We start from the raw sequence: 27,481 nt of genomic DNA, 5'->3' as shown, positions 1-27,481 counted from the left end.
AGATGTTGGGGCTTATTTTGAGAGCCTTGCATTACTTGTGCACCATGCACAGTGGTACATGTGTGATGCAGGGCTCTCACTTCGATTTATGAAGCCATGCAAAGCCACCCTGCATGGCTTTCAGTGGCCTTATAAATATTGAGTAAAGCTACCTAGCACAAATCTCTGAGTCGCCTTACTCTGCGCCCAGGAGGCGTTCCATGGGCATTGAGATAGGTTTCCCCATGCAACACCAATGGAATTTGGCACTGCTCCAAATTTCTGAAGTGATGTAAGCCTGGGGAAGCACCAAGTTCGTAAGCCTCCGTAGGTGAGACATAAGGAGAAGAAATATGTTTATTTTCCCACATGTTTTCATCTATAAGGAAGAAACACCTCTTAGGATTGTTTTTGTGCAGGACGGTGCCCCTTGCATGCAACCGAGGCACCCTTGCACTATTCTCAAAGGGTGCCTATGTTGGCGCTAGTCTGCCGACACAGCGCCAGGACAGGGAGAAAGTGCAAGAATGCACCATATTGCTTAAATACGGTGCACTCCTGCCCTTTCACTTTGACATAGGGCTGTGCAGTGAGGTGCCTTGCTGTGCTACCCTACACCAAAATCCCATAAATAAGCCCCATTGTGTTTTCATTTTCACCCCTACAAAGCCAGAAAATGTGCACAGCTCAGGCTTTGTAAGGATAAAAGTGTATTTGGTACATTAGGCCTACGGTGTTTTGGTTCATCCTTTTCAAACAATTGCAAAACTTTAATTGTGTTTCATTGGTATATAAAATAACACACTGTATGCCCAATATTATTATGATTTGATGGTATGGTATAAACTTAGTTGTGATGTAATGCATAAATGTGTCTGCAATTTCTTTAAAGCACAACGGGAAAACAAACCATATATCAGTTTAACAAATAGAAACCTATCAAAGTTATTTAAATGATGCTCCTTAAACTATTCCCGACTATTTTGTTGGCTCTAACCTTGCTTGCGGAGAAGGCTGTCTTGAATAACGCGATGTACAATTGCAGCATACTCCATTGAGCAGTCAAAAAGAACATTACAATAGCACCAGGGTCAACATTTGCAAGCACATTCTGTCTCATTTACAATAACAGATTTCGTTAGATAGGAATGGTAACAGGCACATCAACAGATTTGCTAGATATGGAAGCTGAAATCGTCATGCTTCTTCATTTGTATCCTATTGTTACTCCTGCAGGGATTTTATAATGAAGTCGCCAACCCCCTGCTGGTGGACGTCCAGCTTCAGTATCCCGAAAACGAGATATCTGACCTAACGCAGAACATCTTCAAGAACTACTATGATGGCAGCGAAATAGTCGTTGCAGGACGAATCATTGACAATGACCTGAACACATTCACTGCTGACGTGAAAGGGCTGGGAGTAAGTTGCAGTTTCCTTTGTTTTCAACATATTCCTGACATGTGTTAACAATATGTGGAGTATATCAAGAGGCTTATTTGCAAGCCTCTTGTGCCCCGTTGCATTACTTTTAATATGGGAAAAACTGACATACCCGTGGCCAAGGGGCTTATTAAAAAGCCCCTAATTCTTTAAAAAATACAGCAGACATGTTTACAAGCCATGTGAGCCAGCGGAACGTCACTTTTTTGTGACAGCATGGAGCACAGGGCTCAGCCATATCTACAAGGCCATGTAATGCCACTCTATGTGCCTTTTCATGGCATTGTAGAGATGTGGTAATGCAAAGCAGCGCAAGTTGCTGCCTTGCCACCCTCTGCGGCAAAGAGGCATTCCATGGATGTTGCTGTGGGTGTTCCCACGCAACACCCATGGACTTTGATGCTGCCCCAGATTTACAATCTCTTTTAAACCTGGGTCAGCGCCAAAACCTTGGGCCTCATTTACTACATTTTGGCCTAGGGTAGCACTGCAAGCCTTCCTGCCTCGTTGCCCTATGTGAGATATGGTGCATTCCTGTCGTCTTTCACAGTGCTGGTGCACAAATGGCTGCCATGCGCCAATGCAGGCGCCCTATTCTCTCCCTCCTGTTCTGCATGGTCCAGTCTGCTGCTGCTTCCTTCTGCCCCCATGTTCTGTTGTGGTACAACTGCTCCTCCAGCCTGCCCTGCATGGTCTGTAGTAAAGCCCCTGCCCCCTTCCCCTGCTCTCTCTTGTCTGTGTACAGCCCCTATCTCTCCCTTTTGCCCTCCGTAGTCTGTTGTGCATGTCTCTGCCCCTCCCTCTTGCCCACCATGGCCATTGTGCTGCCCTGACACCCTCGCACCTTCCCTCCATTGTCTGTGTGTATGCCTTAATAGTCTCCCTGTTTCCCTCCATGGTGTGTTGTGCTTCCAGTGCCTATCCCGCCTCCCCAATAAGTAAGTATATAACACAGTAATGGGTTCAATGCTTGAATGAATCTCAGCCACTGGTAATCACTTGGGGTGCATCCAATCAATTGTTATTATGCACACCATGCGTTAGACCTCACAGCTTTAGGGTGGTCTTTCTCAACGTTTTGCCTACCTCCTCCACTTTTTCTAACATCGTTTCTGCTGGTTTAGGACTCAGTGCACTTTACCACTGACTTTAGGGGTTGTTCCGGAGTCATGGCAAGGTAGCATAGTGCAACCAATTTATAAAAACGGCCTGGTGTCAAACCCCGCTAATTATCGACTAATCTCGTTGACCGATGTTGATGCAAGGGTGTTGGCTTCTGGTCTCCTAATAGAATTGGAAGACTGGACTATGAAGGAGAGTATTATCCCATTTAATCAGACTGGTTTCCAGAAAGGTCAATCCACTATCACTAATTTGTTGGCTCTTACCTTGCTTGCGGAGAAGGCTGTCTTGAATAAACAAAATGTATATATTGCTTTTATTGATCTTAAGGCAGCCTTCGACTCTGTGCCTCGAAATTTATTATGGAAAAAATTGTCAGATCTGGGAATATCAAGGAAATTGTTGAAAGCTATTATACTTCTGTATACCAACACTTGGGCTCAAGTTAAGATTGGGAAGGGTAATTCATTATCAAGGAAGATTAGAACATATAATGGCCTGAAGCAGGGCTGTGTTCTTGCCCACTGCTTATTTAATTCATTTTATCAGAGCTTTCTCAGCATTTGGATGTTGTGAATGGGCATGTTCCTAAAATGGGGGGAGTGCAAATTAGCTACTTCAAGTATGCTGATGATACGATTCTTGTGAGCCATACCCCTATCGGCCTACAAAGACTTATTACTGCCTTTGATTATTATATACAGCAGAATGTCCTTGAACTGAATGTTAAAAAACTAAAGTGATGAAGATTGGTGTAGTCAAACAGAAGTTTAATCCCTGGAAGGCCAGAGCAGGTACAATTGATATTGTTAAGACGTATAGATACAATCACATGTCTTTTAAATTTCACCTTAAAGATCTAAGGGCCAAGACTGTGACATTGATCCATGCTTTTAAATGTTTAAAGAAATCACTGAACTGTCAATCATATGAGTCTATTCTTAAAGTAATCAAAGCCAAGTTACAACCTACCCTCATTTATGGTTCCCCGATTACTAGAGGAAAAGATGTGAAGGTGCTTGACTTACTGATTGTTTTAATATTTTTAAAGCAACCTTTGGAATTGCCAGGTCAGTGTGTCAAGCAGCAATTAGATTTGAATTCGGTCTCCAAAGACAGTGCCTGGTATGAAAAGTATCTTTCCTAAAATGTATGGCTGCATTGTCAACATCGGCCCCTGCATCTTTAGGGAATATTTGTTGGCAAGAAATTGATAAAGCTGCTTACACGGTTAAATGGAGAGGTTATATTTTAACTGCCTTTCGAGATATTGGCCTGCAAATTTAACTGCCAGCTTTGAAAATGCCCAACTGTAAATTAATTCTAAAAAAGCGTATTAAAGTTGAATCGTTTAAATTAGATAAAATTGCATTAGCTGAGAAAAACTATGCGTGGTACGTGATCAATTCATACCAATCCCTGCGTGTTCAGCCATATTTAAATGTTTTCTTTTCCGTAAAATTTTAAAAAATGGGTATAAACCCAACAAATGAGGGTACTCAATCTTGGATCAAACAGTGGCCAGATTCTAATTGTAGATTTTGCAGATGGCCACAGGAAACTCTTGTACATATAATATGTGTATGCCCGAAGCTGATTAATCTTAGACATTTAGTTTTGAGACCTTATTTTCTGATGAGTGGTGTGAGATCTGCCCAACAGATTGCTTGTATCAAAGAACATCTCTGCAGGAGAGGAAGTGGAAGGGTTACAGGGGTAATGAGGGGGGATGTGGGGGTTCATAGTTCGGGCCTGGGTGGGAGGGGCATCATGAGTCTTGAACACCAGCTGTAGGCATAGAGGGAGGAGGCAGGGTGTGCTGTGGTTGGAGGGATAGTTCAATGGGTTGGTATGGGGGAATGTCAGGTGGCATTGGAGGTACAACATGGGCAGTGTCCCTGGGGAGGAGATCGATGAGCAGAGTTGTGCATGTGTGGTGGCAACTGTGCTCGTGCTGAGTAGGGAGGGCGTGTGCCTGCCTAAATGTCTGAGAAGCCGAGGGTGCGGGAGAAGGGGTGGCAAGAGAGAGGTAGAGAACAGCTTTGGAGAAGGTAGGAGGAGTGATGAGATGAGGGTGAGAAGGGTTTAAAGGAGGGCAAGAGGTGAAGGAAAAGGTATGAGTGGAGGGGGAGGGAAAGGGCAAGAGGGGATAGGAAGGGTGTGGGTGGAGGTGGCCAGGAGTTTCTGCAGGGGGTGAAAAGCTGAGGGGAGGAGGCCCAGCTGACTGGCGTTTGCCACAATCGGGCCCATGGCTGCTGGAGAGGACACTAGTGAGGAAGGGGGCCTATGTCTTTGCAATAACCTCAGCCTGGTCCTTCATGTTATAGATAACACGTTCGTGGCACGCTGTTTGAATCATCACCACCATCAATCCTCTTGTGAGGGGGGAGTGGGCAACCTCTATTGCCGGAGGATGCATAGCTTAGCTGTGGATAGCTCCGTATGTAGGAGGTGGCGTTGTGTGTGAGAGATGTCCAGGGAGTCTCTGGTGTTGTGCAGTGGATAATGGGAGGTGACAGGGCCCTATAGAGGCATGGACACTCCCAAGGTGTCCCCAATATAGGACCAAAAGGGCTGAATAGAGGGTCAGTCTCAGAGAATGTGGAGGAGGTTGCAGCAGGTGTCAGTGCATCTCCAACACCTCAAATGGGGCAGGAGGTCGGCCCTCCGCACCTTTGCTGGTGTCCAGTACCACTGATGGAGTGTTTTAAAAAGGCAGAATTTTAACCAGGCTTCATGGGACCCCAGTTCTAGGGCCTCCATAATCTTGACCCAGTCCTCTTATTCGACGGTGAACTGTAGGTTGGCCTGCCGCTTAGCGCGGAGGCCTTGCAGGAGGGGTTGGGAGAAGAGGTGGTTCGTGAGTGTGCTGTAGAGTCCCAACACCCCTTCCCTGTGCCGCCCTCACACAGGCAGATATTCCACTATTGGCAAAGTCTGCAGGGCCCAAGGGTGAGGACCAAGACATCGCCGCAGGCAGTGTTGCACCTGCAGGTACCGCCAGGCCTGACGCAAGTGTAATCTCATTTCCTCCCGTAGGTGGATGAAAGGTTTCAAGTCATCGTCCAGCAACACCTGGTCCAGGGTCTGTATACCCACTTCTATCCATCGGGGCCAAAGGAGTGTCTGGATGTTTATACGGATGCTGTCATTGCCCCATATCGGTACCTTGATGTGTAGTTGGTGGTACATGCCTAATAGGCGGTGCGCATGATGCCATGCTTTATCTCCGGTCTGTATCACAGGATGCGAAAGAGGTAGTTGAGGGGTGTGGTCCCTGTAAAGGGTGCCAAGGCCATCGCTGCTGGCGAGGAGCGAGCGTTCCATTGAAACCCACTGTGGGTGGTCTGGTGTGCCCAGGAGTAGGTAAGCGAGCTGGAAGAGATGAAGGGCTAAAGAGTAGTGCTTTACAGACGGGAGGCCCAGACCACCACAGGAGTGACGAGTCTAAGTTTGGACGTGGCTTAACAGGTGCGACTATAGCCCCAGACAAAGGCCCGTATCCTGGTGTCAATGATGCTTGGGCAGTTAGAGGCACTATGAGGGGTATCATTCCCAATGTGTAGGTAATGCGCAGAAGAGTTACCATTCTTATGCCTGCACTCTGCCCCACATGGAGAATCCCAGAAGGGACCATTTGTAAAGTCCATCTGTGCGATCAGGGGTGTCAGGTTATCCATGACCATTTCAACAGGCCTCTGTTAACCAGGACCCCAGCTATTTGAGCCGTGAGGATTTCCATTGGAAGGGGTATCCTTGGATTGCCACCTTTGTGATGCCTAAGGAGAGGTGGAGAGGTGTGGTGCAGCGGCCAGGGTAGCTGACTTTGGAGCACAGGGTTCACGGTTTGATCCCCAGCTCTGGCGACAGGTCAGCACCCTTTGAGTCTGGGCAATAGCTCACTTAATTTCCACAACAGCCCTCAGCGCCTTGAGACCCGTAAGGGTGAGTAGTTTGCGCTTTAGAAATACGGATTTACATTTTTGTTTTTTAAGGAGAGCTGGAGGGCTTTGTTTTTGTCCCAATTCACCTTGTACCCCGATAGGGCAGTGAAGTCTTCAATGACTTCTAGTAACGCCGGTAAGGAGTGTGTGTGATCCTTTAGGGTAGACAGAATGTCATCAGCATATAGGTACACATTGGAAAGGCCTCCCCCGAAGGGTATGCCCGCTATGAGCGGTGAGTGGAGAATGACAGAGGCCAGGGTTCCATGGCCAGAAGAAACAAAAAGGGAGAGAGCATGCAACCCTGACAGGTGTCTCTCCAGCTCTGAAAAGTATACAAGAGGAATCCGCTGCAGTTGACCTGGGCCATGGGGCAGTCAATAAGTAAGTGCACCTTTGCGATAAACTGTTCTCCCAGGTGGAATCATTTCATATCAGGAAAGAGGTTGCGGGTAGCGGAATTCGATGCGGTTGAACAACTTTTCTGCGTCTAGTGAGAGGGCTACCACATCCTCCGGTAGGTCGTTAGCAGTCCATATAGTGTGAATCAGAGTGCAGAGGTAAATCCTGGAGGAGCGGCCCTGAACAAGACTGACCTGTGTGTGTTGAATGAAGGAGGTGATGGGTAATTTTAATCCATACATGGATAAACACACCAACCCTAATACTACCTCCCTGTTTGAAATCACAGTCGTGTGCAATTTGACACCGTCCATCACTGCTCCCACCCATAATTTGGGACATACTCTCGATCAGATTTTCTGTAGCACAGAAATTAAAACTGATCTGCTGCTTCCCATCATTTGGTCTGACCATTTTCTTATCAACTTTAAGATACCTAATCCAGACCTAGGCTTCCCTCTCAGGCCTACTAGGACAGAGCACAAATATAGATCTTTTCACAAAATATCTCTGCCTTCGCTGAGTGAGGCTTTGGAATCATCAATTCCTATGCTGGGCGGTGATCTCAAATGCGATATCCCACTATAGAATGCTGGCTTAAGTCCAACCTGGAAAATGCCACTCCCCTGTCCTCAGGGACCTCTAGGAGGCTCTCCCCTCCACTCCTTGGTTTAATGAACCACTAAGAGTAAGTAAAAGGACCTGCAGGGTTCTAGAAAGAAAATGGTGGGAACACTATCTATTGAATGATAGGAAAATCTAAAACAGTGCACAGGAATCCCACTACCTTATGGTAAAATAAGCTAAGATTAACTATCTACAAGCAAAGATTGACACAGATCAAAATAAAGGCAAAGTAATCTTTAATATAGTGAAATCTTTCACCTCTCCTGTGGCAACAAATAAAGAATACCCACACTCCGCAGAATGGGCCCAGCAGGTTGCTCTGTCCCTCCTGTTACCTTAGTTCAACAATCCTTCATGGAAACTACGGAAGAGAACCTAGCATCAGACCAATCTCTGTCTTAAAGGGCTGATTTCCTGAGTTTCCTAAAATACTATTAGCTGACTCGCTTCACTATCTTAAAGGTCTTCCTTCTGGCTCTCCTAGTTATGACTGCCCGTCTAAACTACTTGCCTTCCTTGCACCTACGATCAATTCCACAGTTAATACGGTATTAAGCTCCTCTCTCTCTGCTGGTAAAGTGCCACTCAGCTGGAAACAGGCGAAAATCCTTCGACTTTTAAAAAAACCTTCGGCCGGCCGTACTGATCCAGCCAACTATAGGCCGATAGCTCTCCTTCCGGCTCTTCTAAAGTTTTGGAAAAACACGTTAATAAAGTTATTCTAAACCATGCAGAGAGCCATAATCTGTTGCATCCTTCCCAATCGGGTTTTAGGGCCAAATTTAGCACTGAGACTGCCCTATTGGAAGTAACGGAGTACATTGGAGGAATACTGGATTGGGGTGGAAGGGCTGTCCTGAGATTGCTGAATCTGTCTGCAGCATTTGATACTGTCCCGCACGAGAGACTAATTGACAGATTGAGGAATCTGGGAATCGGTGGGACAGTATTGACCTGGCTTTCCTGAAGGATAGAGCTCAGGAGGTATGGCTTCCCTTTTTTCAGCCCCTATGCCAGCCATGGGTGTCATGGTTCCCCAGGGCTCCATTCTTAGCCCTAATCTTTTTAATTTGTACTTGTCCCCCTGGCACACATAGCTAAGGCAAATGGTGCAAAGATCATATCCTACGCAGACGACACGCAGCTGATTTTCACCTGCGAAAAAGGATCAGACTTCAATGGTGTTAGTATCAGGGTTTGTCTCTCTAAGGTTTTTCAGTGGATTGAGGTGAATCAGCTCAAATGAAACTCAGATAAATCAGAGATTGTGTTCTTTGGCCAACCTGCTGTCAGTAATTGGAACGCTTGGTGGCCTGAAGAATATTTGCCACCGCAAACCGAGCAGTCAGTTGTACGAAACCTCGGAGTGTTGGTGGATAACGACTTGTCCATGAAGTCCCAGATTTAAGCATTAGGGGGCTCCTGCTTCTGCATCCTGCATATGTTGAAAAAATTCCTTCCTCTTTTGACACTAGAGTCTAGGAAAATAGTGGTTCAGGCCTTGGTGACATCAAGACTGGACTACGCAAATGTTTTGTATTTGGACCTTCCCTGTTACCTTGCACAGCGTTTACAGGTAGTTCAAAATGCGGCAGCCAGGGCGATCCTCCAACCGAAACAAAGGTCTTCAATGTCCCTCCTTCCTAAACCACTTCATTGGTTGAGATTGAAGGAGAGCATCAAATGTAAACCTCTTATTGCCTTTTTTTAAGGCTATCCACAGGAAAGGAGCTGGCTACCTTAGTAGATGAGTCATTCATTACATCCCATCCTGTTCTCTAAGCTCATCCTCCTCCTACCGCGCTTGTACTCCTAAAGTATGTCTGGCCCGAATGGGTGGCAGATCTTATGGTTTCTTGGGGGCCCAGGCTTGGAACAGGCTCCCAGTCGCCTTACACTCCATTTCAGATATCTCAGCCTTTAAGAAACATCTGAAAACTTGGCTTTTCAAAACTTAGCGGTGCTCTCCACGGTTTCCCCTAACCGCTTATCTGTTAGCGCCGGGACACTCTTTCTGAGTAGCTGTTTTGCACTTTACAAATTAATTTCATTCATTCATTCATTTATGACATTGCTCAGGAGTGCTACCAAGATGCTGGCAAGGATTTTAATATCTCCATTTAGGAGGGCTATGGGGCAATAGCTGCCACACAGTAACGGGTCTCTCCCCAGTTTGGGCAGGACCGCGATCACCACTGTGTTAGACAAAGGTTCCAAGGAGTCCGTCCGTTCCACCTCTTGCAAGGTGGCATGTAGGGTATTGATTGCCTCCTCTTTGCACCATTTGTAGAATTCTGTGGGAAATTCATCTTCGCCTGGGTCCTTGTGGAAGAGCAGCTTGGAGATGGCTGTTGCGACCTCCTCCCTACTGATGTCGCCTGCTGAAAGCTCCCTGCCCTTGCCCGTTAAACGTCGGAGGTCAACTCTCTCAAGGAACGTGGATTCCCGCTCTGCGCTGGCCGGCATCTCTAGGTTGTATAGCTGTTTGTAAAATAATGCAAATTATTTGATGATGTCCTGGGGTCAATTGAGGATCTCCCGTCTGCAGATTGGATAGCGGCGATGACCTCCTGTTGTCTCAGTTGTGCCACTAGCAGGCGGCCCACTTTCTCCCCCTGCTCATAGTGCTGCTCTTTTAGACGCTGGTGGGCGTATTCGGCTTTGGAGGTCAAGAGGCCATTAAGGGCCATGCAGGCTTGTTCTAGATGGCGATGGTTGGCTACGGAGTGATGTGAGGAATAAAGGTGGGTGAGGGAGGCAATTTGTCCCTCTAGCTCAATTTGCCGAAGGTACACTTGTTTGTTGGCCACGGCTGCTGCTATCATCAGTTGCCCATGAATGGTTGCCTTTGTGGCCACCCTTAGTATCCTGTGGGAGTCTATGGATGTCTTATAGTCTGCTAGGTAGGCGGATAGGTGGGCCCATAGCTTGGTCTTGTCCTGGGGTGAACGGTATCTCTGCACTTTCAGGCGCCACGGTTTTCATCCCGGGGAGACTAAACCCACGTTGAGATACAGCAGAACCGATGAGTGGTCGGAGAGAGCAGTCTCCAAGATACAGGAGTCCCCAACGAGCGCAACTGTGGACTGAGAATTGAGAAGTAATACAGTCTAGTTTGGGTACCATGGACCGAGGTCAGGAAGGTGTATTCCCTGTCTGATGGGTGTTAGAGGTGCCAGTGATCTATGAGGCCTTGGTCCGAGGTGATATCTCCTAGCAGGGCTCTGTCTGCATGGTTCCCCCTGTCCAAGGGTCCCATCCGAACTAGCACCACATCTCGGGCAAAATTCCTGTCTCCTCCAATGATATACCGTGATGCTCCAATCTCGACAAGCAGGCGGTTCAGGTGAAGGCAGAAGGGGTGCTTGGCCCCTGTCGGGCATACATTGAGCCCACACAAAGGAATCTGTCTCCACTCTCACCTTGGCAAATATGTATCTGCCATCCTGATCGGACCATGACAGCGATTTACAGAGAAGTATCGCCACCCTACATTTTTCACGGTCTGTGCCGAGACACTGCTGTGGAACACTCTGCCCACCGAGTCACAGTGTAGCTTGTAAGATCCTAGGGCATCTAGGTGTGTCTCCTGTACGAGGGCCACATCAGCTTTCTTTGCCTGGAGATAGGAGAGCACCTTCTTCCGTTTAATATAATGCGCAAGGCCATTGGCGTTCCATGAAAGGACATGTGGGGCTTGGGCAGCGGGCCGGGGGTCTGTGTGGGCATCTAGTTGCTGGCATAGGGGAAGTAGGAAGGGAGAACCATGTTATGCTAGGGGGTGAGGTAGGGATGTGTGCTGGGGTGCAGAAACTGTATAACTGTATAGACGGAAGGGTGATGTGGGCAGGCAGGGCGGTCCGGGGTGGGGCAGGCAGAGGAGCGGGTGGGAGGAGGAAGGTGAGGGTGGGATTGGGGCCACACGGAGGGTCAGGAGGGAGTGGGGAGAGGGAAGGAAGGGAGAAAAAGAATAAAGGAAAAAGGAAGGGGTTAGAGGGAGAAGGTGAGGGGGGATGAGGAGTGAATGTGCAAGTGGGCGGGCATGCAGGTAAAGTGACTACTGGTAGGCAAAAGTTAGTGCTGAGAATGAGCTGGCAGGGAGCACCAAGAGACGTGTCAGAAGGGGTCAGTGGGGGCAGGGCGAGGGTAATATAGGGAGACACGTGGGGTAGACTGTGTGCAAGTAACGTGACGCTCAGGACTTTGAGCTATACGCTGCAGGTCTAAGTTCATGGGCTGTGATGCACCAAGGGGGGCCCTTTGGAACGCAGGGCAGGCCAGGAGGCGCACTAGTGCATTGTTGCAATTGTGACCAGAAATGGTATCACAGTCATGTGAGGGGCAGAGAGCAAGCACCGGAGTCAGTCGGAAGGAGGAGGGGTAGCGGGGCACCTACCAATATACATCAAAGGGGAAGAAGAAGGAAAAGGGGGGCCCGGTCAGATGGACAACTAGGAATCTGGGGATCCATCAGCCCCATCTGGAGGTGGTTGGCACCCATGCTGGCGTAGTGCACTTGGTGAGTAATGGTAGATGTGGAAGGGAGGGACCGAGGGTCAGAGCCTTGTCATAGGCTGAGGAGAATGAGAGCAGGAGGCCGCCGTATGGGCCCCAGGAGACTCCCTGGGGTGGGTCTGGGTGAGGAATGTGCATGCCAATGATTGAGGGTAGGCCCAGGTCACGAGAAAGAAGGAGGGGCAGAGGGGTGCATCTAGGCCTTGATCGGGTATGAGTAGGATGGGGCATAAAGGAGATATGCATTTCCCAGTCCCTCAAATTCAAGGGAGTATGTCAGCAGGCTTGCTCGGGGTCACAGTCACTGCCAGGCCGCAGGAGGCATGGAGCTGTGAAGGACAATGCTGCAGGAGCAGTGAGACGGGGATTGCATGGGCTATTCCCAGCCACAGGGCCCTTGCTGCTGCGCACCTGTGCTAGATGGGCATATGAAGTGTCAGCCTAGGAGAGGGAGAGAAGGGGTCCGGAGTCCGTCGGCCCGCAACACACAACACACCTAGCAGATAAAATACATGCACACGGCAATCGAACAATGAGAAGATACACATTGAAATATACAAAGAAAGTCTTTGAATGAAGTAAGCCAATACTCAGCCATCAGTCTTCCCTCCACCCCCCATCCGGCACTGCTTCCCTTCCAACAGGTTTATAAGCCCCAGGGAGGTGGTGATCGCAAGAGCCGGGGGTCCACAACGAACCCCCACATTTAAGTAAAGTGTGTCCCGGGGAGGCGGTGGTCCCCGGGCACTGTGTGGGGCTCAATCCCCCCACGCTACATTTAAAAAAATAGCCCCGGGAAGGTGGCGTTCCCCAGGGCTGTGGGGGGGCTGTGTGCCCCCGGCCCTAATGATTTAAGACCGGGGGAGGTGGCAGTCCTCGGGGCTGTGTGGGGCTGCTGAAGCCCCCCACACTTTCATTTTTAGAAAATGCAGCCATAAAAGCACAACATAATACAATACAGCAATGAAAGTGAACACCAAGAAAAATAAAAAACATACTAAAACATTGTATTTTATAAAAGATCTGTGCAGCCTGTAATAACATCTGTAAACAGTTTAATGAAAGTGCTATGTGCTTAAATCAAGGTGCATTAAATGCTTATAACTCACTAGTGCCCTAAATGTTTAATTTTCAAGCATCTATTTCAGAAAAAGAAATTACTGCATGTAATTTATCAAGTCTGTAGGTTTGGTGAAAGACATTAAAAACATTTTAGCTAGCTAAAAGCAGGATAAAAGGAGTAAAAAGACAGGTCATAAAATTCCAGCCATATAGCATATTTGACATAATCAGGGAGTTTTAAGCACGCTACTCACCAGTGAGGGTCTCAAGGTGCTGGGGGGGAGCAGCTCCGGTCAGTCGAAGAGCCAGGTCCTGAGGGTCCTCCTGAAGATGTTTAGGGTGGGGCTGCGTCTGATGTAGATAGGGAGCTCGTTCCAGGTCTCGGCTGTGATGTACGAGAAGGTTTTTCCACCTGTTCTTACTCTGCAGATGCGCGGGGGTTCGGCTAGGGCGAGGTCAGCGGACCGAGGTTCTGCTTGGGTACATGGAAGAAGATTCTGTCATTGAGATACTGGGGTCTGGTGTTGTGGAGGCATTTGTAGGCGTGGGTAAGTATCTTGAAAGTTACTTTCTTCTCAACAAAGAGCCAGTGGAGGTTGCGCAGGTGTTGGGTTATGTGTTTGTATCGCTGGATGCTGAGGACGAGTCTAGCTGTGGTGTTCTGTATGGTTTGGAGTTTGCGGAGCAGAGATTGGTTGATCCCGGCGTAGAGGGCATTTCCGTGATCTAGTCTGCTGGTTATGAGTGCATGGGTGATGGTCTTCCTTGATTCGGGGGATCCATTTGAAGGTCTTACGGAGGATGCGGAGGGTGTTGAAGCAGGTGGAGGTGACGGCGTAGACCTGTCGGGTCATGGAGAGGGAGGAGTTGAGCATGATGCTGAGGTTTTGGGCGTGGTCCGTGGGGGCCTGTCGAGGGAAGTGGGCCGCTAGGTGTTGTCCCATGCAGAGGGGGAGAGTCTGAGGACGAGGACCTCTGTCTTCACTGAGTTGAGCGTCAGGCAGCTGCTGCTCATCCAGGATTCGATTTCCTTCATTCCATCCTGGAAGTTGAGTAGGCCTGGGTGAAAATTTCGTTCCGTTCGCGGAAATTACAATAATTTTACATTTTCGCGTTCCGCGGAGAGCGCGAAAATGTAAAAAATTCCGTTTTCCGCAGCTTGGCGATAATTTGTTTCTTGCTCGCGCTGTAAAATAATACATTCTCGCGCACGCGCGATCGCCTTACCTGAATCCCTGCATTCGCCGACAAGTTTTCTTGATCCGGTCGCGTTCTCCATGAGAAGTTGTATTGTTTTTAGCCATTTGAGCTGTCTCGTGACAGTTCGCGCCCGCAGTGACGTCATGCGTTGCGCGATCACGTCTTTCTTCTCGCGATCATGCACCGTAAGACAACTCAAAACAAGATGGCCGCGCCCGCAAGCAACCACTTGGGTAAGTTGGCGACCCGCAACAATGCAGAAAATCTCGCGAACATGCCGGAAAAAAACTTCCGCATCTTCGCGATATTTCCGCTTGTTGGCGATCATTTTAAACATTTTCGGGATAATTTACGAAAGTTAATTTCGCAAATTCCGCCCACCTCTAAAGTTGAGTCTGGTGGTGATGGGGTCCTTGGTGAGGGAGAGGATGAGCTGGTTGTCATCAGCGTAGGATACTATGCTGAGTCTGTGCTGTCTGACGATGGTGGTGAGGGGGGCCATGTTGATGTTTCGAAAAGCTGTTGCTGAGCGACGATCCTTGGGGTACTCCTGCCAGTGAGGAGGGAGCAGAGCCAGTCCAGGGTGGTTCCCTGTATGCCAGCGTTTTGGAGTCTGGTGGTGAGTGTGCGGTGGGAGACGGTGTCGAAGGCTGCAGAGAGGTCGAGGAGGATCCGGGCTGCGCCATGTCCTTCCTTGATCGAGGAGGGTCTGGATGTTGTCTGTGGCAGGGAGTAAAGCGGTCTTGGTGCTGTGGTTGCTGCAGAATCTGGATTGGGAGGGGTCGATGATGGAGTTTTCTTTGATGAATTTTGTTAGTTGGACGTTGACGGCCCTCTCAGTGACTTTGGCTGCGAAGGGGAGGATGGAGATGGGTCGGTAGTTTTTTAGGTCTATGGGATCTGCTGAAGGCTTCTTGAATAGGGGTCTGACCTCTGCGCGCTTCCAGTTGTCTGGAAAGATGCCGGTTTCGAAGGTGGGGTTGATGGTGCGGTGTAGTTCCAGGGAGGCGGCTGCTCTGTGGAAAATGTGCGCGGCAGGGGTTCATGGGGCCTCCTGAGTAGATGCCTTTCATGGTCGATATGGTGTCTTCGGTGGTGACTGGGGTCCAGGAGGAGATGGTGGGCTGGCTGGCATTGCTGGAGGAGGGAGTGGTTTCGGAGTCAGATGTCTGGTCATTGAAGTTGTCGCAGAGGTCCTTAATTTTTAGATTGAAGTAGGAGCCGAGCTTGTTGAAGAGGTCCTGGGAGAGGGTGATGTCTGTGGTTTCACTGGGGTTTGGTGAATTCCTGGATGACACTGAAGAGTTCCTTGGAGTTGCTGGAGTTGGCGAGGATTTTCTTCTGGATGAAGGTCCTTTTGGTGGATCTGATGCATTGGTGGTATTCTGTCATGGTTGTCTTGTAGGTGGTTTGGTCTTCCGAGGATTTGATGTTATACATACAACAGCCAACTTAAACAGCATTAGTTTTGTGTGTCTTTTACTGATAACGCTTCCTTATTGCAATAGAGGCTTTTATATAGTTGTCTACTTGATGCAAATATCCGCGGAGGCCAGTGTATGCAAAAAATTAAAACCATCAATATATGAGCAAGGGCAAATCTTCCTTAATAGCAGAAGTAAAAATCTAGTTCTCTCCAATTTATATAAGGTGCAGAATAATACAAAGTGCATGGTGGTTTGGCTCTAAAAGGTTATCTCACTGGCAAGAGATGAGCTTGTCGGTCCACCCTCCTTGGCGTGGAAATGCTATCAAAAAATGCACAGTACATAAATGAAATATAGTCAAGTAAAATATAGTCAGAGAGTTAATGAAGAAAGTTAAACAGTATTGCAAAGGGGCAGGGAATCCATAGGACAGGCCCATCTCTCCCTGTTGGTAATCGCGCATGTTGCCCTTATTACGGTACACTTCTTCAATGATAACCTTGGCGTTTGGGGGGATGCTTTCAGGGTTTTCCAAAAATTGCCCCAATCTCGTGGTATTTTTCCCACAGATAGTGAAGCCAGGGTATCATTAAAACATTGCCTGAATTCAGACAATATTTGATGACTTCTCCTGAAAATGTTAGATCCTCTGAAAGCCAAATCTTAGTCTAGACTAGCTGGAGGCCACCACAATTCAACCCCACTCCAGGTGCCTATAGCACCCACTCTTCCCCCCCAAGACCGTGACCTCTGCCCTGTCCCCCCGCACCAACCACGCACTCTCCAGACCAACCTTCAAACAATATCATAAGGTACGGCATAAATGAGGCTCCCCATCCTCCTGAGACAGGAATCCTTCCCCCTCACTCTCCACTCTGCCCCCTCAACAATCCACCAGCGCTGTCAACCCGCAATCTACGTCGCCAAGCTTCTTCACCCTTCCCACATGCAAGCTGAGGCCTCCGATTTCTAGACCTAAATCCTCTCACCCCTTCCCCACGACTACCCAGAGAGTCAACACTGACAACTCGAATACCAAATTCCACCTTAGCAACAACAAGCTCCCGCCGTCTAGAGACGTCTCTCCCCAGAACAACCCCATCTCCTCTACCGAGGAGCTGGCACTATGTCTTGCCCTGCTAGAAAACCAGCTAAGAAAGGCATTACTAGCCCTCAAAGAAATCACAATGAACCTCTCCTCACTCTGTAGGCCCAGGCAACACCCGCTCCCGACCCCCACCATTGCCATCAATAAACGACTAAGACATGCTAGGGCTCCTTGGCCCGGTCGGACACTACCCCACTCCATGACCTGGCTTTCCTGCTCCCAACCCCCACCACTACCAACAAAAAATTACTTAGGCTCGCTAGGGCTTCATGGCCCTGCTGGAACACTACCCCTCTCCTCGACCCGGCACAAAGACCCAAAAGATCAATAGCTGCAATGTCCATGGATGAAGCTTCAGTCCTTGCCTTCTCCGACGATACTTCCCCTAATCCACAGATCCAGGTCATCACTGGATTTAGAAGGGATCGCTCTCCAACCAGTTCTCCTAGACCCCCAACATGCCTCACGACCATTCTGAGGGCTCCCACTACTAAGAAACCCACAAACAGAGAGACCAACACCAGCTGCATGCTTATTAACTGCAGATCAGCCATCAAACATGCCACAGAGCTAGCTGAAACCATCCTGACCCACGACATAGACACCTCATTCATCACCAAAACTTGGCTTAACAAGTTCTACTCCTCAATCTTGGATATGCCCCCAGGGTTTGCAATCATCAACAAAGACAGAAAAATCCACTACGGAGGGGTAATAGCAATCATACACAAGAACACCATATCCGTGCCGAAAACCGAAGTCCTAAAATACACTACTCTTGAATGTCTCTCCACTACCATCAAGACGAGGGAAAACAAAATCCTATCCTGTCATCTCCTCTACCATCCGCCAGGCAACAACTCTTCATTTGGAGAACACTTATCTGATGTGATATCTAACTGCACAATCCGGGACTCCAGTAACCTAATTCTAGGAGATCTCAACCTTTATTGGAATGAGGAAAACTCCCTGCTGATCCATAACCTGAACGAACTCCTTCATAACAACAACCTCACCCAACACTGCTTAGAGGAAACCCACAACAAAGGATCAATCCTTGATGTCATCATTGTCCAACCCGACACAGTCGCGATCGATCGCATCCTGCCCGTTGACTGGTCTGACCATCACATCATCCTATTCCACATCAATCAAGTGACATCATGCCAACCCCCTAATCAGGAACACTCCCACTTGGCAAGAAGTCTAAAGCAGATTCTCATGGATGTTCTTAAAGAAAGGATTAGCTCTCTCCTCCACATCGCCTCTGGCGATCTATCCACTACAGAGCTCATCTCTCACTACAAGTCCACCATGATAAACATTCTGGACAAATTATCCCCTTTAAAACAAAAAAGAGCCAGGACCACTCCCTCCAGATCCTGGTTCAACATAGACATAAACTACGAAAGGAGACAGTTCAGAGCAGCAGAAAGACTCTGACAAAACAATCCGTCCACAATCCTCCTGGACCAACTCAAAGCAAAACGCAAGACACACAAAGTACACATCAATCGGGAAAAAACTTCCCTCTTTCACAACACCCTTGTAAACGCTAAAAACAGACCCAGAGAGCACCCTCATCAAGCAACAAACTTCCAAGCCCCCCACATCCTCAACACAGGCCTCTAATGCCTTGTGCGAGACCTGCACCAACTTTTTCAACGAAAAATTCTCCAAGATTGAGATCTACTTGGTCTCCAACCACAACCTTGTTCTTAGGAGCCCAGCCCTAAGAGCAGAGGGCAATACACCCAAACACTCCCCGAATCAGTGGAAATCATTCAACCCTGTTTTGGAAATAGAGATAGTCAAACTCATCTCCACCTCTAAACCCTCCTCACATGCCTTGGACCTGATCTCTGCCCAACTGGCCAAGAAGCTAAAATTCTCTCTAGCACTGCTCTGGACTAGGATCATAAACAGCTCCCTGAGCTCTAGGGTCATTCCGGGCTGGCTCAAAGTTGGCCAAGTCACTCCTTTACTGAAAAAAACAGGCCTGGACACCAAGGATTTGAACAACTACAGACCCGTCTCCAACCTCCCTCTCCTGGCCAAGACAATGGAAAAAAGCGTTCTACTTCAATTGACACAACACATGGACAACATCAACCTCCTGGACCCCCACCAATCGGGCTTCAGAAAAGGGTGCAGCACAGAGACAGCGATCCTCAATATCATAGATGATATACACAAGTCCCTTGATAAAGACAAATGCTCCTTACTAATCCTCCTAGACCTACCAGCAGCCTTCGATACGGTCGACCATCAACTACTCATTAAGGTACTCCAAGAAAGGCTAGGGGCTGAAGAGGTGGTCTTACGCTGGTTCAGCTCCTTTCTCCAGAATCGCTCTCAAAGAGTCAAAATCAAAAACTTCTCGTCAGACCTTCATTCTGTCAACACAGGCGTACCCCAAAGATCAGTCCTCTCCCCGCAGCTTTTCAACATATACATGGAACCACTCAATACTATACTCAAAAAATTGAACATTCCCTTCCACCTTTATGCGGACGACACCCAGATTTATCTTGAAATTTCCCCCATCGAAGACATCCAGAGACTCAATGACAGTTTTAGAGAAGTCCAACACCGGCTCTCTCTAAACCACCTGAAATTGAATCAAGACAAAACGGAAATCCTCCTCATTTCCAACAAAACGGAGAACCCCCAGATGCAGAATGGCTAAAAGCAATTGATGCTCTCTACAACAATCTCTCTCTGGCCGACTCCGTCAAATTGCTGGGAATCACCCTGGACCCTAAACTAAGCATGGACAAACACATCAAAAACACTGCTAAGAGCGCTTTCCTCAACCTGAAACTACTCAATAAGATAATACCCTTCATCCCGACCAACAACTTCAAACAAGCAACTCAATCCCTGGTACTTTCCAGATTAGACTACGGGAATGCTACCCTCACAGGCACAGCAAAATCTCACCTAGCTTACCGCTGATCAACTCTTAATGCAGCTGCAAGAATGGTCACCAGAGTAAAAAAATACGACCATATCTCACCCGTACTCAGAGAGTTGAAATGTCTCCCAGTTGAATTAAGAGCCAGTTTCAGAACTGCCTGCCTCACACACAAAGCCCTCCACACTGGGAAACCCACCTACCTAGCCATCAAAATCACGAAGGCCGGTCAGATAAGGAGCCTCAGGAGCTCCAATACTCTACCACTCATGCCGCCGAAAACCCACAAACAAAAAACTGCAGCCAGATCCTTCTCTGGAAATGCGCCCAAAATATGTAACTCCATCCCAGTCCATATCAGAACGATCCCCTCCTTTCTAAAATTCAAAAGGCAGCTCAAAGACCTCTACCTCAATCGTTCCTTCCCAAATGGATAGATTGAAACCCAAACTCACAATCGTGCACACCACTGCACTATGACACTTTACAACCAAGACCTCTACCTCACACCTAGCCCGACTCCTCCCCACCATCCCCCTGGATCGGAAGGTTGTGCAGCTTAAACAACTGTGATCACTATTACGAGACTATGAAACCTTCCCTCTATCGTTATACAACGCGGAAAGCCATCTTCTGCACCTTGTGGTTTCACTGCAATAATTTGTGTTTTCCATTTTACAAAGTGTTGTAAAGCGCTCTGATACCTTCGGGTCTGGCTAGCGCTATATAAAACACCTTAATAAATAAATAAAATACAGAAATAAATAAATCAGTAATCTTTTAATGAATTTATTCTCTATAACTTGGAGCTGTTAGCTTTTGTGATAACCCCAAACACCGGCCTCATACGTTGCGGTGGAGAGGCATTTAGCTCTATGGAGAGTGATTCATTCCCTCACAGGCTTGTGCCCTAGTTTACATGCAAAGTCAAATAGGGCATTCATGACCCTACTTCTCCGGTGTGCTCTAGTGGTTAAAAGTGGTTCCCATTTCATCTGATTGTTAAATAAGTTGCCGAAATAAGAAAAATTGTTTACCGCTTCTATTGTCTTGCCCTGTACAAAAAAGGTTTTGGTCAAAATAACTTTAAGATCAAGGGAAGAAATAAAATCAGTAAAGGCAACGAAGGATTTCTGCCAGCTCATAGCTAACCTTGCCGTTAAAACACTATAATCCGCGTATGATAATAAAGGAACCGCTCTTTTACCGACTTTGGGAAAATCCAGCTCCCTACTTAATGAAAAAGCCTTCAGTCCATTTGTATAGATTAAGAAGAGGAATGGGGTTAAAATACACCCTTGCTGGACACCCTCTGTCGAGATAATCAGGTGAGTTTTTTCCTCATTATTGCCATATCAAATGGTTACTGTGGAATTAGAATGAAGCCTACAGAGTAAGGTTACGAAGGCTTCTTCAACAGCCATGACTTCCATCAGGGCCCACAGTTTGTCACGGTTTACGGTGTCGAAGGCGCTAGATAAGTCCATGAAGGCCAGGTAGATAGAACTCTTCCTGGACCTCACGTACTTGTTAACAATTAAGGACACATTCAGACATTACTAGTGCGTGCCCATCCCCCTCCTAAAGCAATATTGTATATTAGACAAGAACCCTGTGGTGGATGCCCAATCTTCTAACTGGGCAAGAAGGACCCTGTCCAGTTCCTTGGCTGCGGCATCAATCAAAGAAATGGGCCTGTAGTGTGCCGGATCACTCCTACTGCCCTTCTTGAAAACTGGGACCACTATTGCCTCCTTCCAAATCACAGGCAGAGGTCCAATAATAGCTGCTTTAGATACATTTGCTAATGAAGATGCCCATAAATTAGGATTACGTAAAACAAAATCAAGGGGCACCCCATCTGGGCCAGGGGCTTTCAGACAAATACCCTGTGCTAAGTCCTCCTCCACTTCTGCAACTGTGATGGACTCGTTAAGTTGGGTGGCTGACGTTAAGTCAAAGGGCATTTCCCTTGACTCCTCCTCTATTTTCTTATTAAGAGGATTAAAAATGCCAGAGAAGTGAGCTTCCCAAGCTTCCCCTAAGATCAGCAAGTCCATCTTTCTCATGTCTTCGGTGAACAAAGGGCTGTTAATAATTTCCCAGATTTTTTTTTTATCTTTTGGAGATCCTGCTCTTTCCAGATCCTCCCATGCCTTCCCCCTCAAATAAACCTTCCTTTTTTCAATCACAATTCTATAATTATACCTTGCAGTTTTCATCAGATCTCTATCACGTGGAGTGGCATGAAGAGCCCTTTTGAATTCTTTATGGGCCCTGGAGCAATCAGTGTTAAACCAGCAGGCCTATAGGGGTTGCTTTTGCGAGGCATTCCTAGTGGGGAACAACCTTTACAACGCAACTTTTACAACGCACTACACTTACAACGCATTTTTTACAACGCAAAATCCATTACAACGCATTGCATTACAACGCATGACACTACAACGCATTTTTAAAAACTACCTTTACAACGCATTCCATTACAACGCATACTACCTCTACAACGCATACCATTACAACGCATAATATTACACTACACTATCCAACACTTACCCTACTGTTGCACCTCCTGGAGTTAGAATAGTAATTTTTACCCCTACACTATCCAACACTTACCCTACTGTTGCACCCCCTGGAGTTAGAATAGTAATTTTTACCCCTATACTATCCAACACTTACCCTACTGTTGCACCCCCTGGAGTTAGAATAGTAATTTTTACCCCTATACTATCCAACACTTACCCTACTGTTGCACCCCCTGGAGTTAGAATAGTAATTTTTACCCCTATACTATCCAACACTTACCCTACTGTTGCACCCCCTGGAGTTAGAATAGTAATTTTTACCCCTATACTATCCAACACTTACCCTACTGTTGCACCCCCTGGAGTTAGAATAGTAATTTTTACCCCTATACTATCCAACACTTATTAAGTAATTTTTACCCCTATACTATCTAATACTTACCTTAAATGCAATTTAATATTATGCGTTGTAATGGTATGCGTTGTAAAGGTAGTATGTGTTGTAATGGAATGCATTGTAAAGGTAGTTTTTAAAAATGCGTTGTAGTGTCATGCGTTGTAATGCAATGCGTTGTAATGGATTTGCGTTGTAAAAAATGCGTTGTAAGTGCATGCGTTGTAAAAGTGTGCGTTGTAACGACATACATCCATTCCTAGTCAGCCTCTTGGCTATATTTGAACAAAGTAACTCAAACTCCTGAACAAGTTCAACCGGGAAGAAGTCTAACTGCAAGCAATCGACTATTAAATAATTTCCTTTGATGGTATCTTCCTCAAATTTAGAAGGGTGTACCTGTCCCCATTTTAATCTGACACCTTAATTTGGGTGAAACTAGATCGGGGGCCATCACTGCCCAACGCCTGAATCTTTAAATTGAAGGAGACTATGAGGGGATAGTGGTTACTTGCACAGTTAGGCTTAACTGTAAAATTCTGGATGAGAGAAACAAAATTCCTGGACATTAACATAAAGTCAATGGAATTAGCCCTGCCACTACCAATATATATATATATATATCTATATTCACAGAAAAAAACATAGGTTTCAGGCACATTATAGTTAGGAATTAGCATTTAAAAAACCTCAGAAATTCACTGAAAAAACCATAGGTTTCAGGGGTTTTATAGTTAGCTGGACTTTTCACTTGTACAAAACCATTGAAATTCCCCCGTTATAGTTAGTTCAGCTAACTATAACTCGCGCGCCTGCAATGCACTGCTGATGACGTCACATATTACATCACTCATGACATGGTCAGTGACATCACTGATGACATCACTGATGACATCTCAAATGACATCACAGTCACAAACGTCCTCTTCTTCCTGAATAAAAGTGAGATTATGCTGCATACTTGTTCATATTTTAAGTAGTTCGCACAGACACACATTTTAAAAACAATAAAGTTCCTAATACCCGCCTTCTCTGAACAGTTAGCTTGCTGCCCCATCCCCCTCCTCCCTATCCTCTGTTGTGTGAATCCATGGACTAGCCTCCTCCCTCCTGCCATGCATGGTCTGATGTGCTGCCCCTGCCCTCAATTTAGTATGATGTACCAGTCCACTCCTCCTGCCCTCCATTGCCCAATTCTATGCCCCATCATTGACCTCCTGCTTAAACTCTGTGCTTAGCTTGCTGCCCCTATTCTCCTTCCCCCTGCCCTCCGATGTCTTTGTGCATGCCCCTGCTCCATCCTTTTTGCCCACCATGTTCCATGGACCTGCCACTCCTATCTACTCTGAGTGTTCTGTTGAGCTGCCACTCCCCTCCCACCTGCCTAGCATTGTCAAATGACTGTAACCTGTCCCTGCCACCTCCACCCTGCCTGTCCACATGTCATGCCCCTATCCTCTTCCTCCTGTCCTACATGGTCCATTGTACTGCCACACCCTTCTGCCCTCCCTGGTCTGTTGTGCTGCAACTGCTCCTCCTGCCTGCCCCATGCGGTCTGTTGTGAGGCCCCTTCCCCTGAACTTTCTTGTCTGTGCACAGGTCCTGACCCTCCCTTCTATCCTCCATCGTCCTTTGTGCATGCCCCTGCACCCTCCTTCTTGCCCATCATAGCTATTGTGCTGCCACTAACCCTCCCACTTGTCATGCATGGTCTTCTGTGCTGTCATGGCCCCTCCCACCTTCCCTGTGTGGTCAGTTAGCTGCCCCTGACCCCCTCCCACTTCCCTCCATGGTCTGTGTGTATTCCATCAGAGTCTCACTGTTGCTCTTCATGGTGTGTCTTGCTTCTAGTGCCCATCCTGCCTGACCTCCATGGCTATCTTGCTGCTCCTGCCCTGCCCCCTTGCCCCCAGCCCTCTGTTTACATGTGCAGACCCCTACTCCCTCCCTCCTGGCTTGTCTGTTCCATTGTAATGCCCCTGATCCGTCCCTCCTACCCTTTATGGTCTGTTATGCTGCAGCTTTCTCTCCTGTCTGTCCATTATGGTCAGCTAGCTACCATTGCCTCTTGCCTCTCTGTTCTCTGTTGTCCATGTGCATGGTCCTGTCCCCTCCCTCTTGCTTTCTATGGATTGTTGTGCTGCACTCCCGTCCCGCATGCCCTGTGTGGTGTATTGTGCTGCTGCAAACCCTGATGCCTGCCCTGCAGGGTCAGTTTGGTGCACCTCTCCATGTCCCTCCTGTCCTCTGTTATCCAAGTCCATGTCCCACCCCATTTCCTTCCATGATCCAATGTACCATACTTGCGAACATTTTGAACTTGGTAAGAGGGAGATTTTGAAAAAAACTGGGGAATTGATTTTCCCCTTTGAGTTACATTGAAAAAGAGGAGATTGTAGACAGGAGACAGATCAAATAAAGCCCATTTGAGCTTAAAAACATTGGACGTTTCCTGGCTGAATCGGGTCTGTTGGCATGTATGGTTGTACTACCATTGCCTCTTCCTTCTGCCCACAATGGTCTATTACATTGCCACAGCCTCTCTTGCAAGTCCTGTATTGTTGGTTTGTTGCCCCTACCCCCCTTTCCACTGCCCTCCATAGACTGTTGTGCTGCCACGGCCCTTCTTGCCTGCTCACTGTGGTTAAATTGTTGCCTTTGCACCCTCCTACCTGCCTTCAATTTTCAGAGTCCGTGCCCCTGGCCTCTGCCTCTCAACAGTATCCTAATGAACAACTAGATTGCTAACATTCTATATTTATTACAAAAGTGTGGAACGCCTGACGTCATCTTGATGTAATCAAAACTGTAATACCTAGAGCATTTCCTTTAGAAATTACATATATGAGAGCGTCTTATTGGCATCAAAATTATGGTTAGTGCTCTAAAAGACTAAAATAAGGACATATTTTCTGAGTTTTCAAATAGCGACAAAGCACTTTTAAATTATTTGTTATCTTTATGTTTTTTTTATCCAGTTGACCACTTGATTAAATGTTGCACTTAGGGGAGAGGATGTGGTGTTACTTCCAGAACTGCAGACTTTGCAACTGGGGAACCAGGTTGGAGTTTCTGCTTCAGCTCGACATTCTGTGATTCTGGTCAAATCATTTAGTCTCCCCATGTCTACAACCAAAATGAATTTGTTGTTGTGTGATGTAACCAATGCTCATGTAAAGCACTCCAATACCTGACAAGTCTGCACTATATAACACTGCAAAAACACAAAATAATAAGTGTTTTGCACACTTCTGTCATTGGGCTATATTTGGGCTACATCTGGGTGATTTTGGGCTACATTTGGGCTCTTTTGTCTCCGGTGGCCATCTTGGGATATTTATTTGTTATGAAGTTTCCTAATTTCCTCATGTACTGCAGTCTCCTCAGTAGGAAATGCTTTCAGTTTTTTACTTTTATTCCATCATGAAGGTATTCAGATATGTCACACATTTGCCATAAATTCTGAATGTTAGCACTCTAGTTAAATAAAGTTTTATATAGCGCGAACAAGATCCCAAGGGATATCAGAGCGCTTAACAATCACATTAATACTGGAAGGCAAATAAAGTAACAATCACAACTAACATACACAGGAGGAACATAAAGTGCACGCAAAATCACATGGATGATATGATAAGCACAGTACAGTGTAACGCCAAGGAAGAAAGAATACTGTTCAGAGGGCCCCGGGGTTTGCCCAATTACTGAAAGAGTTTATTCAACAGGAATCTTTTGACTTCCAGCTTGAACACCGTTGTTCTGGTGATTCTGCGTATTTCTGGAGGAAGAGAGTTCCATATCCTAGGAGCCGCGCCAGAGAAGGCTCTGTTAGAGATTCTTTTTTTGTTAAGGATAGGTGGTTTCAAAAGAAAGGTAGTAGAGCTTCTAGAGTCTCTTACACCACAAGATAGTTCAAGTTTTTGCGCCAGATACCTGGGCGTCTTGAAGTGGATAGCTTTGTGTGTCATCGTGGCAATTTTTAGCTGTATTCTTGATTCATAGGGGAGCCAATTTAGAGATTTAAGGACTGGCGAAATGCGCTCATTGCGTTTGGTGCCTGTAACCAATCTCGCAGCAGCATTCAGTGAGGCCCTAAGCGGGGCCAGAGTGTATTTGGGCAGGCCACAAAGGGTAGCACTGACGTAATCTAGCCTCGGTAGGACAAGCGCTTGGACCACCTGTTTGAACTCTTTAAGTGGAAGGAAAGGTTTGATGTTTCTTAGTGTCCTTATCAAGTGGTTTGCCCCTTTACATGTGTTGCTGATATGCTTTTTCATATTCAGGTTCTTGTCTAAGGTGACTCCTAGAGATTTGGCAGAGTTTACGATGAGCGCCGTTGAACGCAGTGAGGTGACTCATCCAGAGGTCAAGGTTGGGGGTGTAACTCGGAGGGGAGACGAACAAGAATTCCGTTTTTGATGTGTTGAGCAGGAGATGGTTCTCGGTTAGCCAGTTTTGAGTGAACGTTAGGATGGAGTTAAGTGATATTAGGTTTTCAGGGGATGAGATTTTCAAGTAGAGTTGTGTGTCATCGGCATACATGTGGAAATGAATATCCATGGAGCTCAGTGCGTTAGCTAATGGTTCCAAGAAAAGGTTGAAGAGGATAGGGGATAAGGCGGATCCTTGGGGGACCCCCATGAGAACTGGCGAGGGCTTGGAGAGAGAGTGGTTTGCCTTGACTCTTTGCGATCTGTGATGGAGGAAGGACGAGAACCACTGTAGCACCTGATTGCCAAAACCCATCCTGTTTTGCAGGATGGATAAGAGGTTGTCATGGTTGACCGTGTCGAAGGCAGAGGAGAGGTCGAGG

General features: G+C 47.1%; 1 protein-coding gene across 2 annotated transcripts in view; it reads left to right on the top strand.

Annotated features, from left to right (window-relative positions):
• LOC146797515 (inter-alpha-trypsin inhibitor heavy chain H3-like) overlaps window positions 1-27,481 on the top strand; it is a 575,472-nt gene that overhangs the window by 273,144 nt on the left and 274,847 nt on the right. For both annotated transcript variants that reach the window (XM_085624529.1, XM_085624530.1), the window contains exon 12: window positions 1,216-1,401. In XM_085624529.1, coding sequence (XP_085480655.1) covers window positions 1,216-1,401 — 186 coding nt within the window. The remainder of the gene's footprint in view (window positions 1-1,215; window positions 1,402-27,481) is intronic.

This window comes from Triturus cristatus, chromosome 9 (assembly GCF_964204655.1).
Source record: "Triturus cristatus chromosome 9, aTriCri1.1, whole genome shotgun sequence".
Classification (NCBI taxonomy): Eukaryota; Metazoa; Chordata; class Amphibia; order Caudata; family Salamandridae; genus Triturus; species Triturus cristatus.
Note: the sequence above shows the minus strand (reverse complement) of the source record. Positions and strands in the feature narration are given on the sequence as shown.